At 53.3% G+C, this 21,252-nt stretch overlaps 1 protein-coding gene across 5 annotated transcripts in view; it reads left to right on the plus strand.

Moving 5' to 3' along the window:
• The window catches only part of LOC135247329 (serine-rich coiled-coil domain-containing protein 2-like), a 72,925-nt gene that overhangs the window by 38,649 nt on the left and 13,024 nt on the right, over positions 1 to 21,252 (plus strand). For all 5 annotated transcript variants that reach the window (XM_064320632.1, XM_064320631.1, XM_064320636.1 and 2 more), the window contains exons 5-10: positions 1,391 to 1,490; positions 4,142 to 4,253; positions 5,320 to 5,509; positions 12,909 to 12,995; positions 14,105 to 14,191; positions 18,628 to 18,744. In XM_064320632.1, coding sequence (XP_064176702.1) covers positions 1,391 to 1,490; positions 4,142 to 4,253; positions 5,320 to 5,509; positions 12,909 to 12,995; positions 14,105 to 14,191; positions 18,628 to 18,744 — 693 coding nt within the window. The remainder of the gene's footprint in view (positions 1 to 1,390; positions 1,491 to 4,141; positions 4,254 to 5,319; positions 5,510 to 12,908; positions 12,996 to 14,104; positions 14,192 to 18,627; positions 18,745 to 21,252) is intronic.

Genomic DNA, 21,252 nt, shown 5'->3' on the forward strand with positions numbered 1-21,252 from the left:
ACAGTCTGTAGGGGGGGTGGGGCGACTCTCAGTCCCCCCCGCCCCCCAATACCATGGCACCTCACTGTATGTGATCCCTTCTCTATCTGTCATCCCCATTCTTCTCTGAATAAAGAGCAAAAAATACAAAATGTATACTATTCTATTGTGTCTATTTTAAATGAAAAATTTTAAAGACTGATCAATCCAATTTCTGTTTGCCTGTGAAAACAAACATTTTACAAAATACAAATAGCTTATTATTTTCCCCACTGCGCTCTTATTTTGCCATAGTCAGTGATTGCTGGTGTGGAGCGAGTGTCCCGCCTCGTTTTGCTGAACCGGCGTTGACCGTAGCGCCCGTGAGGAGAGCAGGTGGCGTGAAGGTCACGTAGAGGTCGTGTCGGAACTTTCCGGAGCACGCTGGATTCATCTCCAAACGGGTTTTCAGCCCTGCCCAGTGGCAGGCTGGGATGCCCTGCAGTTTGCACGTTCTGTCGTTCTTTTGACCCGGTAGTTTTAGGCGGGAGGTGGGGGGGTTGCAGGATGGGACGTGGCGGGGAGGGGTGGGGGAGGGCGAAGCAATCCGGGATCTGCCGAAAACCCAGATTACCCCGTCGCCGTCCCGCCTGCTCTTCGCCGCTGAGAGATTATCCCGTCCGGTACGCGTCCCGTTGCCGAACATCGCCTCCCAAGGAGCGGCAAGCTGTGACTAAGCCAGGCCGTCGGCGGGGAGTGGGTGAGGTTTCTGGGACGGAAGATAACCGCTGTTTTCACAGTCGTGTACAGATGCCTTTCAGACCGGAGAAATTACTGTTTTCATCATGCTAATACCGTCTTGAGTTGTGCTGTCCTCAACAGATGTTCCGTAGTCCTGTTCCTACTCATAAGTGCAAAACAACATCCATTAGCAGCACCGTCTGGCCACTTAAAAGCAAAAAAAAGAGAAAAAAACGGCGAAGCAATTTATTTTCACTTTGTGTTACAATGGAGAGAACGGTTTTAGTTTTGAGATTTTGAACTTATTGATTTGTACCTTGACTTTCCTTGGTCACTTAAGTTTCGCAGTTCGAATGAGAAACAGTGGTATAGAATTCTGGTAACAAAAGCAATCTGCCTCGCCGCTAATAGAGGGAGTTTTATCTCTCACGTTAATGGGCAATTTGAGCAAGACTTGTTTTCTGCAAAATGAAAAACTCAATAAGTCACAAGAGCAACTCTTCCCTTGCAGACTTTTCAATTGTTCTCATCATCGTTGCGGTCCTATTGCGAGTGTTGTCGTACATTGAGAGAGAGGAGCAAAAACATGTCTTGCTGTTTGAAGATGGGATTTTAAGGCTCTTTTTTTTCCTCTCGTTCTTTTTCCTCTGTCTCTTTTTCTCCTTTTTTTCTCTCTTTCGCCTTCTCGTAGGACATTCTCAACAACTTGGACAACCTGGAGTCATGTGACCTGGAAGACGATGACCTCATGCTGGACGTGGACCTCCCCGAAGACGGCTCTCTGCACAGCGGTGAGTGCAGGGCCACGCCCCCCCCCCGTGCCCAGGCCACGCCCACCGGGTGACATCACCTCTACATACGGCTCTGAAAGTCCACTGACACATGCTCAAGGAAGGCTATTCTCCCGGGGAACAGGAGCTCAGTGTTTCCGGATCTTTTCCCCTCCCTCTCCCACTCCCCCTCCCCCTCTGGCCCACGGTCGCCCCGATGCCCCGCAGAGCCGGGTCAGCATCAGGGCACAGAATGCCACCCGTCACGCTCTGCGCCCCGAGAGCCATCGGGAACAAAGTGCAGCGGCACCTGCGAACAAGAGCTCCCTTTCAAACGCTAGCGTGCGCTGAAAAGCTCAGCGTGCGTGTGCTGTAGCACATTAACACAGCAGCCCCTCTGTGTGTTGGGAAACGTCCAGGACACATTAACACAGTTAGCACATTAACAGAGTTCATATGATAAATACTGTAAAGTCTGTTCCCAATTAGATGGCTTGACTGTGTTAATATTTTCTTTTGTATGTCAGAGATTAACACTGTGTGTGCATTGGAGCCTGGGTAAGTGGGTAATGTGTGCGTGTGTGTGTATGTGTGTCTGTCCTTCTATATATGTTTGTCTGTGTGTGTGTGTGAGGGTGTGTGTTTTTATGTGTGTGTGTGTGTGTGTGTATATATGTGTGTGTGTGTGTGTGTATATATATGTCTGTGTGTATGTGTGTGTGTGTTTTTGTGTGTGTGTGTGTGTGTGTGTGTATATATGTGTGTGTGTGTGTGTGTGTGTTTTTATGTGTGTGTGTGTGTGTGTGTGTATGTGTGTGTGTGTGTGTGTATATATATATGTGTGTGTGTGTGTGTGTGTGTGTGTGTGTGTGTTTTTATGTGTGTGTGTGTGTGTGGTTGTGTGTGTTTTATGTGTGTGTGTGTGTGTTAATATGTGTGTGTGTGGTGTGTGTGTATATATGTGTGTGTGTGTGTGTGTGTTGTGTGTTGTTTTTATTTTGTGTGTGTGTTTTGTGTGTGTGTATATGTGTGTGTGTGGTGTGTGTTTATGTGTGTGTGTGTGTGTGTGGGGTGTTGTGTTGTGTGTTTGTGTGTGTGTGATATTGTGTGTGTATATGTGTGTGTTTGTGTGTGTTGTGTGTATATGTGTGTGTGTGTGTTTGTGTTTCTGTGTGTATATGCGTGTGTGTGTGTTTGTGTTTGTGTTTGTATATGCGTGTGTGTGTGTGTGTTTGTGTATGTGTGTGTATATATGTTGTGTGATGATGTGTGTGTGTGTGTGTGTGTGTGTATGTGGCGATGTCATGTCTGTTGTTGTTGTGTGTGGTTGCGTTAGTCAGAGGAATGCAGGCTGACTGAGTCCCTTGTCCTGCAGATGTGGGTGTGGTGTGTCGGGCAGGGACAGTGCGCTCGCTCTTTATTGCGCAGTTAGTCTGAGGCAGAAGCCAGGGAGCGAGGGGAGGGTCAGAGCTCAGCCGGAGAGAGGAGAGGAGAGGGGGAGAGAGGGAAGGGCCAGGCCCCTCTCGCAGTGACGCTCCGTCAGCTGGCCCGGCAGCCAGGAAGGGAGGCCCGCCGTTTCCAGCGCGACTTCCCAGGACAGGCGCGGCCAAAAAGCGAAAACACTCCCCGTCTCAGCTGATGTGGCCCCAGTCTCACAGCTGGCCTCCTCCCTCTCCCCCTCCCCCCTCCCCCCGGCGCCCGCAACCTTCAGAGCAGACGCTGGTCTCGAAACGTAGCCACAGGCCTTCACGCTAACGGTCTCGCATTCGCTGCGTTCTCTTCCGCCGGTTTTTTAAAGCTTTTTGTTCCGGGTGTTCCGGCGCTTTCCGCTGAGTTTTTGTGGATGAAGTCGTAAATTGTCAGACGCAGCGGAGACTGGAGGAATGTAGCAGTGTGGTTAAAAGCTGCTTGGGTTAGTATCTCGGTTATAATCTTTGGTTATGGTATATAGAACATGGGTTGTTTTTCCATGCTTTTTTTTTTAAAACCATGGCTTTGTCTCTCTTTTGAGTTTAAACGAGAGACTTCTGTATTTAAGATGAAAATCTACAATGATTATTGTTTCTTGCCGTTTGTCTCTGATTTTTCAGATTTTTTTCAAGAACTTGTATGACAAGTACAATAACAAAAACTTGTGTGAACCCTATATGTATATGTTTGCGTGTTTATGTATATATGTATGTGTATAATAATTCACATTTGGTAAACATGTAATGTCATGATTTAAGTCTCAGTCAAGCTAAAAGCTCATTCTCAGTGAAGAGAACCATGCTATATGCTAGATGGCTAACATGTGGAAAGACTTACTGTAAAGAGTGGGTTTGGCATGATGAATATGGAGGTCAGGTATTTAGCAGGATGATGATAATACTGTGAGTGAGTGTGTGAGCTGGGGGGTTGGGGGATGGGGTGGTGTTGGTCAAAGGTTATTCAGTGTTCCTCCACCTTTTGCTCAGTTCAGTGCTGCAACTGATCTGTATCTGTTTTCTAACAAATTGGCTCTGCCTTGAGAGTAAATGTGTGTCTGGGTCTGGGTCTGTGTGTGTCTGCACGTGTGAGTGTGTGTGTGCGTGTGTGATGGCTGTCCCCTGAAAGTGGAGCCCTGCTCTGACCCCTGACATCTGACCTCTGACCTCTGACCTGGTGCCTGCGTGCTGGTTTCCTCTCTACAGATGCTGATGGGATGTCCCATTTTGAGCGTGCAGATAGGGGGGGCCGGCAGGGCCACTGGAGAAGGAGGCAGCATCGCTGGAGTGGATCGGACCACTTCCACAATGACAACAGGTAAGCCGCCAACGCAGGCTTGGTGGGAGTTGTCCTTTTCAATCATGCATTTCATATTGAAGCAAAATTCTTTGACCTTCCCAGAAACTCTTTCCTACGGGCAGATATACTTGTTTTTTTGTTTTTAAAGGAGAGTTGGAAATATTTTTTGCTAGATTCAAACAGCTAGAAAGCAGAGGGTGACACATCGAGAGGGGACCACAGCTGAGAAAGTGCCATGCTGGGGATCGAACCCCCGTCCACACGGGGGTGGTCGTGTATGGCTCCAGAGTGGCTGTCCTGTGGACTACACCACCCGTCCCGCCACCAGTGATATATTAGCATAAGCGGATGAGATGCGCATACGTGATGTAACTGATCCAGTGCGATACGTCTGAAGTGCTGTCTGAAGTGAAGCATCCTGTTAGGGTCCTCCTACTCTTCTCAACTCTCAAGTGCTTTTTCCACCACTCTTTGAACATTATATAACCACTGCCCGTTTCCTCAAGCGCAATATGTGGGCTTTTCCTTCGGTCAGAAGGCAGAGGGGGATTTATAAGAGTGACTGCAGCTGGCCCTCTGTCTGCCTCGCCTCTGCGTTTGATGTGAGTTTAGATCAGGACGATTTGAGGCCTCTGTCAGGGGAACCAGTCTCCCCCGGATTGGCCTGGCGACCTCACCTGACCCCCCCCCCCCTCCCCCCAGCACCGGGGAACCTCGTAATCACTTCCTGTCTCCGCTCGCGCCCGGTGCCTCCGCACCTTTATTTGCGGCCCTTGTTATCTTGGTCTGGGGTCTGCGATGGGGGAACGCCGCAATCAGGGATGCGCACCACCGCGCTGTCATGTCAGAGAGAGCAGCTCCCACCGCGAGGAATTCTGGGAAGACGTCTGTCTCGGGCTTCTCCTCGCGTCCCCTCTTGACCGTCTGAAATGAACTGCACTGCACCCCGGGGGCCCGGTCAGGCATCAAACCGCCTTTGTTACCTGTGACAGACCCGGTCCTTGTCTGCTCTCTCCCCCTCTCTCTCTCTCTCTCTCTCCCTCTCCCTCTCTCTCCTCTCTCTCTCTCTCTTTTTCTCCTGAAGGGGCGGCGGTTTCCAGCAGTTTGACGGACACTCGGGTCCGGGGGCGGGCCGGGTGGTGGCCCGTCAGCCGCAGGCCGCGCTGTGGGGCGACGGCCACACGGTGGCGCTGGACGAGCTGACGCTGGGTCACATGACCGAGGACTGCTCCTCCGTCAAGTCCCAGCTGCTGACGCTAAAAATGCTGCTACAGGTCAGAGACGTCCCTCAACGCAGCGCGCGGTCGTCCTCAGGCACACACACACACACACGCACACGCACACACACACAGACGCACACGCACACACACACACAGCCACACACACACACGCACACAACCACACACACACACACACACACCACCACACACACACACCGCCACACACACACACACACACACACACACACACACAGCCACACACACACACACACACACGCACACACACACACACACACACACACACCACACACAGCCACACACACACACACACACACAGCTGGCCTTCTGGGCAGGACCTGCGTGCGTCTCCTCTAAGCCTCAGGCCTAAGCAGAGCGGCGCAGGCCACTTGCTCTTAATTACGCTGACGGTAAAAAGCGCGTTTATGTATTCGTCTTATCGTTTTGTTCTCCGCGTGTTGTCCGGGGTTAATTAAAGCGGAAGCAACGAGTGCCGCTGTGTGTTTCTCTGATGTTTTCCCCTGGGAGAGACCGTTTTTCTACCGTTCTTGCACTTCTGTGTGTTTATCCTGGATCGCGCTTCGGCGGTGTGTGTTATTTTTTTCCTTATTTATGGCGGAGAGGTCCTCGGGGAGCTGCTGCAGAAGTCCCGGCGCTCCTGCGGAATGCGTGATTAGGCCGAGCGGGCGCGGACGAGACGCCGCTTTTCAGCCGAGCGCTGTTATCACGCGTCGGGGCTTCCGTCGACCCGCGGCGACCCCCCTCTCTCCGCCGCGCGGAGGCTCTCCATTTCGGCTCGACGGCAGAGGCGGCGCGGGTCCGCGGTACCAATGGGGAGTCCCCCGCCGCTCCCGGTCGCTTCCCCGATCGATTTTCCCGCCCCCCTTCCTCAGACCCGCCTCTTCGGCGGGCCAGCGTGAGGCTCAGGAAACGCACCCGCAGGAAACGCACGCGCTTTGTGTACCGCCCCCGGTAGGTTTTTTTTTTTTTTTTTTTACAATGACGTGTTTAGCGAGATGGACGGGTCGGATCGACGCCTCGGTTTCGGGGGTGACTCAGGGCTCTTTCAAGGTTTCACCGGCCGCAGCGCACCCCCAGCGCTGCAGGGGGCGCCGGCGTCAGCCCTGCTACAGGGAAGCAGTCCTACGCCTCCGGAGCAGGGAACACCGGAAAATTCTCGAGGAACGACACCTGAAAGATTGGAGTTTTTTTTTTTTTTTTTCGCACATTCACACCTCTTTGTGTCTGCCGGAGTGCAGCCAAACTGGACCCAGGGGGAGCGTCATCCCCTCCCAGACGAGAGGATTAATATCGCCGGCTCGGATAAGACAGATGGGCCGAGGGCGAGACCGGGGGGGGGGGGGTTGCACCAGACGTGCGGGCATAAAGACGGAAGAGCCTGATGCTTATTTTAATTGCTTATTGCTGTCGAGACATCGAGGCTCGCCTGGTTGGAAAGCCTCGGCAGCTGTGAATCTAACGTGCGGATAAAGACGGAGAGTTTTAATTATTGCGCTTCTAATCTTTTATATCGTGTCGTTTTGCGCCGAGCCTGTTTTGCGTGGCGAGAAGCGGGCTCGGGCTGAGTCTATAATCTCGCCGATGTCTGTCAGTTTCGCCAAATTAACGGCGTGGAAAGAAGACGCCGTTTCAGAGCGCTTGTTAGCGCCTGCGGGGAGCTAGCCGGCCGAGGCGCAATAACGAACGCTGGCGCGGGGTATCGCGGGTGCGCTCACTTCCTGACCTTTAGCTCGCGCGTACGTGACCGGAGATGGGGCTGCACACGTGCTAACGCTTACTGTCTGCGTTCTAAGATCTGGGGCTTGGCGTGCGATCGGCACACTTCCTTGCGTCAGCGCACGATTGTCGCAAAATGTTTCGCCGATATCGGTCGCGCCTAGCGTAACGCTGGGGCCAGGTTGCCGATAGCCTGGCGGATAGATTATTCGGTAATGCTCAGCCGAAGAAACTGAGTCGAACCCAGCCGGTACCCACCTCCTCTCGGTAAGACCTTCCGGTCAGACTTTGTGCCGGACCGCGAAACGGTCGGTCAACAACCCCGGGACACGATTGCAAATCACAGACCTTCACAGCCCTTCCTGTCACGCCCTGCAGCACCTGCGGTCACTCTACCCTCCTGCCCCTTCCCCCCCGTTTTGTAACCCCAGATTTCCAGGTGCGACAAGTCACGAGGGTCCGCCCCCGGCCGCTAGTCACACCCGGCACCCCGAAATCAATACGGGAATGAAAAGCTCAGATTTCTTTACACGCTCGACGTCGGGGCTCGGAGGGCTGATTTGTCTCTGTCGAGGACGGGGCTCATTGGCGAGATTAATGCGGTCGCCGCGGGAGCCGTGCGATCGCACGCTTCTTATTGGTCTGCCTCCGTGCATGACGATGTTTGCCTGGGAGCAGCAGGAAGCTAAACATTGATAGGAGTGGATGCAGATGCCGAACGCGTTGTTCGGAGCGCGTTTGCCATCCACTTGAGTTTGCTAATGAGAATTATGTCAGGCTTTGATATGGTTATATCAATCAAAGATGGGTAGTTTCAGAGCTAAAGCCTTCTTCCTCGCTGCACTGAGGTGCTCTATGGTCAAGAATAGGTTTCTGACTGTACCAGTGCCTCAGCTGGCGGCCTGTATAATTCGCCATAAGGTCACCCAGGAAATATGGATTTCTGTGGGCCCTAGAGCCAAGAGCCAATAGGGCCCTGATGGTGCCAGTGCCTACCTCGGCAAGCAGCCTCTGTGATTGGCTGTAGCGCCAACCAGGAAGAGAGGGTTTCTGTGGGCCCTACAGCCAAGAATTGGGCCCTGATGGTGCCAGTGCCTCACTCAGCCAGCAGCCTCTGTGATTGGCTGTAGCGCCAACCAGGAAGAGAGGGTTTCTGTGGGCCACACAGTCAAGAATAGGGCCCTGATGGTGCCAGTGCCTCCCTCAGCCAGCAGCCTCTGTGATTGGCTGTAGCGCCAACCAGGAAGAGAGGGTTTCTGTGGGCCACACAGTCAAGAATAGGGCCCTGATGGTGCCAGTGCCTGCCTCAGCCAGCAGCCTCTGTGATTGGCTGTAGTCCCAACCAGGAAGGAAGGATTTCTGTTGATAGAGCATTCCTGGCTTGCAGCCTGCCTGCAACAACTGTGCAATATCGTCATTCTGGTGCTACGACTGCACAGTTTGGACAGTAGACGGCAGAGCTGCACTGTCCAGTCAGTCACAGTCAGATTCTTGGCAGTATTTCTGTTTAAAGATGGTGGCATGGACAAATAGCTTTGTTTTGGTATGCATGTCAATCCATTTAAAAAGTTTTCTTTCCTATATTTAAATGTCAAAATAAATAATGGTTATGACCCGAGGTAGTAGAAAGTATGGATATTTTTTGAATCTGGTCCTTTCATAAAGTAATGCTTCCACTGGGCAAATGTAGAATTGATGGATGGGACCACTTGTCTGCTAACAGCAGTGACATGCAGAGTAGTGTGGTGCATTGAATTCCAGCTTCAGAATTGAATTCGGCCAGAGTTTGTCACAATTTCATTGTTAGTACGGAAACTTTTGTTAAGGATACGAACCGCTGCCAGTTGTCGGAGTCACATCTGTTGGTAAGTGGAGTTCACGGCGCGATGTCGCGCGCTGCGTTGGCTTTGATTCATCATCTCATCGGCTCGCTAAAACATGTGCTGGTGTCTCGCTAGGCCCTTGAAATCCCTCACACGGAATTTCGCTGCGTTGCGTGCTTAAGACACCATTACAGCCCACACCTCTCAGCGGGCGTCGGACCTGCCTTAACCCCGTAAAGCTGCGAGAAAGATATCTTTCTGTTTTTCTGGCGGAATTCAGAGAATGACACTTTTGCCAGCGCGTGGTTTTTGCTTTCAGTTTAACCCAGAATAGAAATGCCGGCTATTACACTTCTGTGGGCAAGTGGAGAGCTGCAATTGCGAGGCGGGCCGGACAAATGGCAGCTTATAGGTAAACAAAGACATACAAAATGGCCGTTCGGCCGCTTCAAGCTGTGAACACATATTTTAGTTGGGTAGTTCGCAGGACGGGTCACGGATAAACACATCATGCTGCGAGCCGAAAGCTAAGATGAGGCATTTCTCCAAAAATAGCGGTATGCTCTCTGTTTTGGTAGATCATCTCTGCAATCTTTCCAGAGAAAGAACTGTTGATGGGAACCCTGGCAACTTGTAAGCTTGTGGTCCTGGTTTGCGGTCTCTAGCTGAAAAGTTGACTGAAGTTTAATAACAGTTCAGAGACCAATTGTGTTTCTGCTCTTTGTTTTGAAGCTTTGTTTGAGTCTGAATGGGTGGCACCTGCCCTGATTTGTGTGGTAGACACAGTTTGCGCACGTATAGCTCCTGGACAGGGCATTTTGCGCACGTATAGCTCCTGGACAGGGCATCAGTCAATCACAGATCAGCTGTGCAGCAGGACACCGTTTTTAGCATTTTTTGGCATAACTTTGATAGGACTCAGCAAGTTACCTTAGCCCCTTCCACAGTCACGGTCACCATGGCCCTCTCTATGTATCACTTGGTCTTTTTACCTCCAGTTCCCCTCCATTCTGTGGTCCCCTCCGTCCTTTCTTCCTGGACTGTCACAAGTTCCTGCTCACTTCATCCCAAACAAAAGCGGAAAAGGTCTGCCTGCAACACTGCCATAAAAATCTCACATCTCAGATCAGCCAATAAAAGGGCAGATTGACATCCTGCCAGCCAAAACGAAGCCTGCGATGACATAATCAGGGGCGAGTGCGAAGGACTAGGCCGCGGCGTTTGTTTTGACTACAATGGTTTGCGGCATTGCCGAAATGAGGGCGGGGTGAAAATAGTTGAGCCTAATAGCTAAAATTCCCAGAGGAATAGATATAACAGTGTATGTCTCTTCCTTGTGTGAAACACAAATGTTCTCCCCCCCTCCACCTCTCCAAACCGCATTTTTCTAACTTGCGTTTGAAACGGCCGGGATCGAAGAAGCCTTTGTTTCGGAATTATGGATAATTGCGTGGGGACTTGGAGAGAATCTCGGCCAGATCAACAAACATTGCAGCGGAATCCGCGTGGGGTGCCTGGGGGGGGGTTTGAGCAGCGGCCAATCGTAGGGATTCAGGGGGTAAAGACTGCGACAGTCCCTCAGGTCCCGCCAGCCCGTCCTCCGTGTGATTACGCTTAACCTCGTCATTTTCCCTCGCTGAGCCGTTCGCAGGCGGGGTGTCTCTTCCCAGCGGGCTCAGCGGCGAGGCTCCGCCAGGTATCGCGCGGAAGCCAGCCGGGACCGCGTCGCGAGTAAAGCCGCCCGTTCGCATCGCCGTCCCACAGGTTCCTAAGCGTCGTTACTTTCGACGGCCGTCGCCGCACGGCGTGGACGCGGCAGCGACCGCACGACGGACCGCGAAACGTTTCGTCTTTTTTTCCCCGCGCCACTCCCCGGCCTCTGCCTTACCAAACAAATTCGGTCTCCTAGCAACTCTGTATCGATCGCCCCGGTGCCGTGGCAGAACTCGGGGGAAGCGAGTGGCCCGTCGCCCCGCCCCGCCCCGCCCCGCCCCGCCCCTCCCCGCCAGGCCGGGAGCGGGTAGGTGATTATGCAGATGCCTGAGTAACGAGGCGCTCGCTGACCCCGCTCGCCCTCCCAGCCACTCGTCTTCACCCCGCCTCACTTTTCACTCCCCGCGTTTCCATTTAGAATGGGAGCGGGCCTCTGCCCAGAGACTCATTAACATGGGGAATGTACAAGAGGGAAATGATTATAATTATCCAAAAGAAAAAAAAACCCTCTCTGCGGATGCCGTCGCAGACACGGACCGCAGCAGTATGGGGGGAAAGAAAAAAAGCCATATTTCGGCTCTGCGGACGGGATGGCTAAATAACTGCTCAATTATTTCTGACCCTAACCGCCCCCCCCCCCACCGCCCCCCCTTCAAAGCCCTCGCGCGAGACCTTGTGGCGGAACCGCTGAAGATGACGTTCGGAAAATATAAGAAGCGCGGAGTCGGTTTCCCTGTTTTTCTCTTATTAAGCGCGACATTGTTCGGGCGCTCGGCGGGGAGCATCATCCATCAAGGCAACCCCGGCTGAAAGGAAATGGATTGCGGCTCCCCGCGGTTTTTCACAGAGGAGGGTCGTCGCGGTGACGGGGAGCGGGAGGGATTCCGTGATCAATGGGGGAGGGTTTTGTCCTCGGCTCCCTTCACCCGCGCCGCCGCGTTTTTCCCGGCCGCCCCCTGTCGCGTCGAGTCCGCGAATCGCCGCCAACGTCGAAATATGTGCGTCACGGGCGCTGGCCACAGAGTGGTTAAGGGAGAAGTAAAACTCAGAGGTTTTGCAACAGTCAAAGTGCCGTGGTCTGCGGATGCTAAGATGCTGCGTGCTCTGTGTGTGTGTATGTGTGTGTGTGTGTGTGGCTTGTGTGTGTGTGTGTGTGTGTGTGTGTGTGGTGTGTGTGTGTGTGTGTGTGGTGGTGTGTGCGCGTTTGTGTGTGTGTGTGTGTGTGTGTGTGTGTGTGTGTGTTGTGTGTGTGTGTGTGTGTATGTGTGTGTGTTGTGTGTGTGCGTATGTATGTATGTGTCTGTGTGTAAGCGTGTGTGCATATGTGTATGTATATGCATGCGTATATGAGTGCGTATATGTGTGTGTGTGTGCGCGCGCGTACCTTCGTGCCTTTGTTGGCGAGTGTGTCATGATGTTTCAGGCACGTGCCCTGGTATCTCTGTACCGCACAGACTGTGCGTGTCGGTCAGGGAGTCACAAGCTGGTGCGTGAGCATTGGAGTCAGCGAGTGTGTGTGTGTGTGTCAGTGAGCTCACGGCTGCATGTGTGAGTCTGCCTGCAGGGGTGTGTGTTCCCCCGTACGGGCGTTGCTTTCTAAATGCCACGGCGCCGGACGATGCGATTGGTCGCTGTCTGCGCTAGCTTTGACTCCTTGCCCTCCAGAAAGGCCCTCTGGTCCTCTCTGTACCGGCTGTAATTAAGCACGACTCCCTCAGATTGCTGGCTCCACAACTCTGACTGCTGAAGTCGTGCTCTCTGGCGCAAATTAATTCCTTTATAATGGATGTCAGAGCTTAATTGGTAAACAGTGACTTGCCTTTTTTTTGTGTATTATAATTAAAAGAGTTGCTTACTGCTACAAATACCCGGCCGTTAATGTCCATTTGTTTAACCGCGCTGTTGCGTTCCATGAACGACGGAACAGGAAATGAAATTTGTTTCTTTTCTAGTCCTTATTTACTTGGTTGCGCGTTGATGACACAGAAAATTAGAATATTAGAATTAGCTGTAGTAAAATCTGGGAGGAAATGAACTGGAGCCGCAAACCTACGACGCCTTTTACCCCCTGAAAGGTTACTATTGGTGCGTGTGTGGGGTCAGGGGTCAAAATTTAAAGGGCCCCTGCACTCTGGGCCTGACCTTTTCGCTCTGTTCCTAAGGTGGAGGGCGGTGGTACCATACTGGATGCTCTCGAATCGGGGATCTTGAGTCCGGAACCCAGGGAGGAAGCTGGCTCTTCTCAACAGGTGAGCCCCCACCCCCAACCCCCATCCCCCACCCCCACCGGACTCCCCCCTCTGCGGAACACTGCCATCTGGCTCAGCATCTCAATAGCAGGGTCCCCATCTTCCCATACCGAGCAATCTGTGGGCCAGGACATGGATTTGCATGCCAGGGGTCACGGGTTCAACTCTCTTTTTAGGTTGAGGTATTTAACCTGAATTGCGTCAGTAAAAAATGCGGCTGTATTAAACGTACAGTAAATTCCTGAGCTTGAGCAGCCCTGGACCGTAATGCGATCTTGTTTCACATCGTCCTGTGCACCTCTGCAGTGGAATTTAAGGGTACTTTCCTTTTCTTTAACCGCACTACATCTTTCAGAGAAAAAGAATGCATGTGCCTCCATGGCAGAAAGCTCGTAGCCTTTTAGCATAACGAGGCCCGTGTGCTGTAATTCCCTGTAAACATGGCTGTGTTAGCCGTAGCCTGCCGCTTGGCCCTGACCCCTGACCCCTGGCACGCTGCGGTTGGTTCAGAGCGCACGAGCGGTAGATGGGGACGTATCAGGCCACGCCCTCTGCAAGCCGGCCTCTCAGGCCTTTTATTTCCTCTGCTCCGGTGGGTCTGAGAGGAGCGGAGGGAGCTGTTATCAGTGACTGGCTGAATTTGAAGCGCTCACTCTGACAGACAGAAGGCCGTGGCTCTCTCTCCCAGCAGTAGGTGCAGCAGGACAGGGAGGGCATGTCCGGCCCACCCGGGTGAGGGGAAGGGGTGGGAAGGGGCCGGAGGTGGGTGTCCGTATACTGGATTCCAGACACAGGGCACCAGTAATTTGGACAGCTTACGAAACCCCGCCGACCCAAGGAAAGGTTACCATAAAGGAAAGGTCACACACACACACACACAGGGTTAGACAGGAGAGCAGAGGCGCTAACGATGAGCAGCTCCCCGTTGCGGTCGGGGGAGCCTGTAGAAACCACACGGAGAGGCTCCTGCCCAGGTGGAGGGCAGAATCCATTTTGTCACGGGGGGCGCGTCAGCTGAAGGGGATTGTGGGAGCGGTGGCGGACGAGGCCCAGGCCGGGCTCATGGCTCAGCTCCTCTGATGAACGCTGCTCTGTTACTCCTCTCGCAGGTGGAGGAGCTGCTGAGGGAGGTGGAGGAGCTGAGGGAGCAGCTGAGGAGTAAAGACAAGACCATCGCTCAGATGACCCAGCAGCTGGTGAGTGTCAGCCTCTCCAGCAGTGGATTGGGTGGGGTAGTAGGTGAGAATAGCTTGGAAACAATCTGTGGTCTTTGACCCTTCGGGGCCAAGTGTGTGTCATAACTATGGAAGTTGCTAGCAAACGTGCAGGTGAATATCTGTAAAATGTATTTCTTATCTTAGCTGGCGGCTATTGGCCAAACAGTTATTTTAGCCTTCCTTTGTAAATGGCATAACAAAATGCTCCGCTTGAGGGAAAAATCACTAAACAAGCTGTATTGTAAAATGTAGCTCCGCACGGTCCAATAGTCTCTTACGGGGTTTGAAATAGGTTTCTTCTTTACCTACATGCCCCCAAACCAAGAGCTCCCTCATTTGAACCTAAACCTGAGTCTGTTCGGAGTGCTTTGCCTCAGCTTCATGGCTATGATTTCACACGTTTGCTGTGTCCTCGTCGGTGCAAACTGATACAGACATAGCGGGCGGTGGATATACAGGAAGTGACACGCGCTGCCTGTTCACTTCATCTGGAAAACAGGATGGAGAGGCGACGGGGGCCCTTGATGAGAAGATGCCCCAGATGGCTCCCCGTGAAAAAATGTTTTTGTGCGCGCATCTTTTCGACGACGTCGTTCTCGAACTTTGTGCCGTGTAGCTGACGTTAACAGCGCGAGGTGACGGAATGCATCATCGTCTCACGGCGATGTAGATCTGATGAGACGTCTCCCGTGGCGATGACAGCTGGTAGCGTCGGTGGTCTCGGAGGCCCAGCCGGCCGGCAGTACACCAGCGCGGCCTCTAGGGGGACCAGGCCAGGCATATCCTGTCGCTGCCATGGTGGGGACATTGGCATCCAATGACAAGGCCGCAACCTGGGGCCACGGATGTGGCTAGAGCCCCGCCGGGGAGCTCGAGACGCGGGCTTGCTAAGCGAAGCGTCTGTCGATGACGTCTGCCGGTCAGGAAATCGATCCAGACAAACGCGTCCGCTTTCCGCACCCAGTTACCGGGCCGTGTGACGCCCCGCGCGTACCTGTCGTCGGCGCCCTGCCAGCGGTTCAGCTTGAGCCTCTCTGTCCGACGCGGCCGAGGTCTGCTCCGCGGCCCGTTTAGCGGCTTGCGGTCTCCGTGGTAACAGGCCTGCAGGTCGTTTGCTGCCGACGCCGTCGAAATTGCGAGCGACACACGACCCGAGCCGAAGCTATCCGCGAGGCGATCTTCCGCACGCGCGGCGGCGGCGGCCTTCGCGGGACCCGACAGGGGGCGGGAGCCGTGTCAGAGTTCCTGGAGAGACGGTCGGCAGAAATCCGCCTGCCGTAATTTTCTTTCTCTTTTCTTCTTGTGAGCTTATCGGTTAGCCGCGGCTACGGTCACGGGCCAGGTCCCGCCCCCTCGTAGAGCTGGGGGGCGACGCAGCAGCACCCCCCGGTGGCTGCTGTCGGGGTCAGGCGTCTTGGTAACCCGCTTATCCCCCCGTCGCGTTCTCCGCAGCGAGAGACTGAGAGAGGTCGCATCCTCTTTGAGTCTGAACCCCGCTTCTGCCATTGAGACTGTGCGGGACTGATTGACCAATTATATGCCCCCTCAGTGAGCCCCCCCTCCTCCCTCCACCTCACCCCACCCACGCTGTGTGAGGGGTGTTGGGTTGAGCGTGGGATCAGACACGGGCAGGGCAGAGGTTCAGTGGTTCTGAGCATTACTCTGTTCTCTCTCCAGCAGCTTTGCTGCTCGCAGGGTTGAATGGCAATTGAGCTGTCCTTATCAAACCTACTGAGAGTCTGCTGCCTTATTCTCTACCATTTGCAAATCGCCCTCCCTCTCTCTCTCTCTCCCTCTCTCACTCTCTGTCTTTCTGCCCATCTCCCCTTTCTTTTATCTCTCAGGCCTAACCACACAGAATAAGAAAGAAAAGAGTTGTGTTATTTAGGACGATAACTAAATTTGAAAAAAGGCAATGGGTTAAATTTGGTTTAAAATTGGCATTGATTTTCAACGTACCACTCTGGTGCTTTAATGTAATGACCCTACTTGTTATACCTGCACAAATTATACAATTACCCCTCTCCCCACTTAACAAATGCGCGCAAATGGAAAAAGTCAATTGCACATTTTAAACAAGCAAGCCCAGAAGTCTTTGCTTTCTCTGCATCAGAGGTTTCAATAATGATAGTGTTGTTCATCTTTTTGAAGTACACACCTGATAAAATGACAAAGAATACTATCACAAGTTGTTTGGATTTACTTTTTTTAAAAGTTTTGAAAGGTATTGATGTTATATCAAAGATAAAATTTTGTAAATTAGTATAGTCAATACCGTGCGAGATCAGAAACACACACCACACCAGTCATGCAATGCACCAAATTACTGATGTGATATTGTTTTTGCAAAAAAAAGCATGTAAGAATGAAGAGAATGTTCTTTCTGTCCTGATGGCTAACATTTATAAGAGCCTAACACAACAGGGTATGAACTTTGCTGAAGTTTGAAGAGCCTAATCATAAATCAGCATAAAGCATGAATTTGGTAATGTAACTTGTTATATAAAAAAATGTAATGCTTGTATTCATATTTTCACCCAACGCTACATGAGCTGCTTATACTGTGCTAATGGGAGTGTATTGTTAAAAAGCCCACACCAGTCATAAGAAGAGGCCTTATATTTTCTTTTGTTCCCCAGTTATATTGGCCCTTTTTTCTTTTTACCCCGGGTGTCTGAATGATAATTTGTGTGGCCTAAATGAATGAAATGGCGCAGATAATGTATGTAAGCTCGCTGGCATTTAGAATGAATGCAAACACTGTAAATATACTGGCCTGAGGCGTCCTCATTACTCACCGCTCCCAACGACCCGTCTCCTCCCTCCACCGCCACTCCAGCCCCTGAAGGAGGGCGCCAAGATCACGTGCGGCTCTTTGTGTGTCTCCCCCCCCCCACTGTCTCCCTCTCCCCCTCCCTCACTCTCTCCCCCCCCACTCTCTCCCTCTCCCCTCCTCACTCTCCTCTCCCCTCCCTCATCTCCTCTCTCCTTCCTCTCCCCCTCTCCCTCACTCTCTCCTCTCCCCCTCCCTCTCTCTCCCTCCTCTCTCTCCCCTCCTCCTTCTCTCCCTCTCCCTCCCTCCTTCTCCTCTCTTCTTCCCCGTCTCTCCTCTCCCCTCCCCTCCTTTCTCTCTCTTCCCCCTCCCTCCTCTCTCTCTCTCTCTCTTCACTCCCCCTCCTCCTCTCCCTCCCTCTCTCCCTCTCTCTCCTGAGTGGGCTCGTGGGGTCAGCGTAGAGAGGTGGGCTGTTGCGTGTGCAGTGAGGGGCGTCGGTGAGCTTGCAGTTTTCACGGTGAGGTCTTCATCGCTTATCCTTGCGGCGGGGATGACAAAGCATCCTGGGAAATCTCTACGGGCCCTCCTCCTGTCTGCACATATTTTATGGGGACTGTGCACCCCCCCCCCCCACCCCCCGCGATCGTTGTGTCGTCCCTGGTTTGTTTTCTCACAGAAATGAAAGGGTCTGTTTGGAAGCGCTCTCCGGGTGGGGTAAGAGCCGCGCTCACAGGGTGTCATTACCCTGCTGTGCAGGGAGGAACAGAGCGAGAGAGAAACAGAGAGGTGGAGCGATGGAGAAACGGAGAGAGAGGGAGAGGGAGCCGTGCGCAGGCTTGGCGTGGGCTGCAGGTGACTGCGTCTCGCGGTTCTCTGTCTTGTTACGCTTTAGCGCTTCCTTTCATCTCTCTAATGTGCGAGCAGCTCTTGAAATAATGGCGCCTCAGTGTCTCTCAGCAGCCCTAATTGGGAGGCTAATAGTGAGGCTGGCTTGTGCTGCAACATGTCTGGGCTGCAGGATCCCTTCCCGACGACAATACACACACCAGCACACACACACACACACACACACACGCGCAGGCGCACACACACACAGACACGCACAGGCGCACACACGCAGGTGCACACACACACAGACACAAACGCAGGTGCGCACACACACAGACACACACGCAGGTGCGCACATACACACACACACACACACACACACAGGTGCACGCCACGCATACACACACACAAGCACGAGACGCACCACACACAACGCACACACACGCACAGGCGCACACACGCAGGTGCACACACACACACACACACACACACACACACACACACACGCACAGGCGCACGCATACAGGTGCGCACACACACAGACACACACGCAGGTGCGCACACACACAGACACACGCAGGTGCGCACACACACACACACACACACACACACACACAGACACACACACACACACACACACACACACACACACACACACACACACACACACACACACACACACACAGGTGCACGCACTCGCTTATTAAACAAACACAAGCAGCGAGGAGCGCCCACTCCTGCTGGGCTCCACAGTAATCCTCAGTCCTCCTTCCCTCGGCGTGTGGACTCCATGCTGTTTGTCCTTCTCCCGCAGTCTGGACTTTCTGCACTTGCCGCCGGTTGTCAGTGCCAGCAGAGAAGGCCCGAGTCCAGAGAGGAGAGGCGGACCAATCACGACAAGGCCACGCAGACCCCCTGGAGAGCGCACGGCGTGAGTTCTGCTTCCTGTCTGTCTCCCCCTCCCCCAACCACCATCCTTCTGAGGATTTATGTGAGCCACTCAGCCTAGCCCCTGATTGACAGCACTTTGCACCAATGCTGTCGGGTGGAGAGCAAGGTGTGTCACAGAGCGGGGCGGCTGGGTGGCGAATGGGAGCGTCCGACGGGGCAGTGCCACCTGGCCGGCTGCTAGAGGGCACACAAATCAACCAAACCCATTCCAACCCCCCATCCCACCTCACGACCCCGACTGCCTGACCTGTTGTCATGGTGCTGTGTTCTCCACTCAAACGCAGCTCCAGCCCCCACGGGCACCGTAAGTCTTGGAAATATCGGTAATGGCAAGTGAGGATAAATCTTGCGGGGAGGGGGGTGTGGGGTTCATTTTGTTTGGGAAGCTGGGACGGAGGGTACGTCGGCTGCTACAACAAGCCTTCCCGCGGTAATAATATGGAAATTGGCCTGACACGCCTCTGTGGCCTTCTCCCCCAAGAGCAGCCCAAGCGTTCGACGAGGAAACCGGCAGCCGATTGGATTTCATAAGCTGGCCTTTGCTTCGTATTTGCCTGTGCGATTGGGCCGCCCTTCATTTACAGTGCTAAGTTCAAGGGCCCCCCCACAAGAAAACGGCTAACGCCGCTAGCCCAGAGACAGCTCATTCGCATAGTCGCTGAATGGGGGGTGGGGGGGGGGAGATTGGGGAAAGTAGCGATAGGTGGAGGTGCTCTTATAGTCAGTGTTGTGTTCATTCACGTTTATGCGTGCTCACCTCCTTCAGTGTTCCCCCTTTTGATTTATGAAACGGGTAATAGGTGGTAGTTTTGGGGCGGCGTGGGGGGGGGGGGGGGTGGGGTTTGGGATTTACGGCCTTGCTTTACCGCACACCTGAGCGGGATAATGAAGCTGTCTGCCGCGTGGGCGGTGGGGTGGGTGGGTGGGGGTGGGGGGGGGATAAGGCCCGTTCGGCGGTAATGGCGTTTCGGAGCCCGGGGGGCCTCGGGGGCCCGCGCCACGCGTCTCTCTCTCTTAATTGAATTCGTCGGGCCGCTCTCTCGCGCAACCTCCGCGGCGGAGGGAAATGAAAGCGCTCCTCTTTTTCTTTTTTCTCTCCCCGCCCCGCCCCGCCCCGGTTTGCTCCTCTTTCCCCGTGGAAACGGATGGCGTTTGAAGGGAGGCGCGGCGTGATAGCTCTGACATTTCATTCTGCCCGGGCGCGCGCGCCGCGCTGAAAGGTTAGGGTGGAAATAGTAATATCATTTCGCCTCTGTCTTAGATAAGGGAGGAAGGCGGGCCGGTGAGTAAACAAACGGGAGCGGGGGTGACAGCTGCTGGAGAGCACCCACCTGCACCACCTCCCAGCCCCCCCGCCCCCTCGGGCTCCCTGGGCGGACTCCGCTCAGCGCTGCGGAGCTGAGGCCATCAGGGTGGGGGGGCGGGGGGGGTCATATACATCGTTTCCGTTCCTTCGCATTTGGGATGACACTGAAGGCTCGCAGTGATGTCACTGAAGGCTCGCAGTGACATCACTGAAGGCGTGCAGTGACATCACTGAAGGCTCGCAGTGACATCACTGAAGGCTCGCAGTGATGTCGCTGAAGGCATGTAGTGACATCACTGAAGGCTCGCAGTGACACCACTGAAGGCTTGCAATGATCGCTTTTTTCCACCGTGCGTGCTAGCTGCCTTTGATCCCGGGATAGCACATGCATGTCACGCCTCTCGTCTGCTCCCTCCCCTGGTTACCTATTGGGGCCTGAAAAAGGCATGAATCTCGTGCTAGCGTATGGTTGAGGGGATCACATAAATGGCGCCCTCTACCTGCAGAGTCTCTTATCACACCCTTCACTCCTGCCTGGCCCCCACGCTCTGCTTCCGCTGGACACCTTTCTGCCCCCCTCCCTACAGGGCCCCTCCCCTCCATCACGTCTCTGCTGCGGCCCCCCAGTGGTGGAATGAGCTCCCCACTGCAGTCAGAACAGCGGAGTCACTGCCTGTCCTCTGCTGCAGAGTCAGACGCCTAGTTAAACAGCATCTTGGCTCACCTCATGCTATTTAACCATCTTGGCATCACCTCATTTGCTTCCTAATGACCCGGCGTTCTGTCTCCTTCTGACACCTACTGTGGCATTTAGCAGTATGTCGTAAAGTTCACTATTGGCTACTGCTGTCTGATGTAATGCTGACTGCCATCAACTTTGTTTGTTGCCTAAATCTCTATGTTTGCACTGTTGTCACTGTGGATAAGAGCATCTCCCAAAATTGCAACATGTAAAAAATATTAATCAAGTCTGTCCATGAAGTCTATGGGTGAAGAAAGGGCATTGCTCTTTTGAAATAGTTGAAATGATATATGGGTAAATCATTTTTTATGGATAAAATGCCAAAAAACAAAGCCTTTAGAAGACCTCATTGTTTGCAAGCTCGATAATACAAATGCCGTTTTCTCGTGGAATCAACCAGAAGAATTTTGGTGAAGCTCGGCCATCTCTCTTCATCGTGT

This window comes from Anguilla rostrata, chromosome 2, assembly GCF_018555375.3.
Source record: "Anguilla rostrata isolate EN2019 chromosome 2, ASM1855537v3, whole genome shotgun sequence".
Taxonomy (NCBI): Eukaryota; Metazoa; Chordata; class Actinopteri; order Anguilliformes; family Anguillidae; genus Anguilla; species Anguilla rostrata.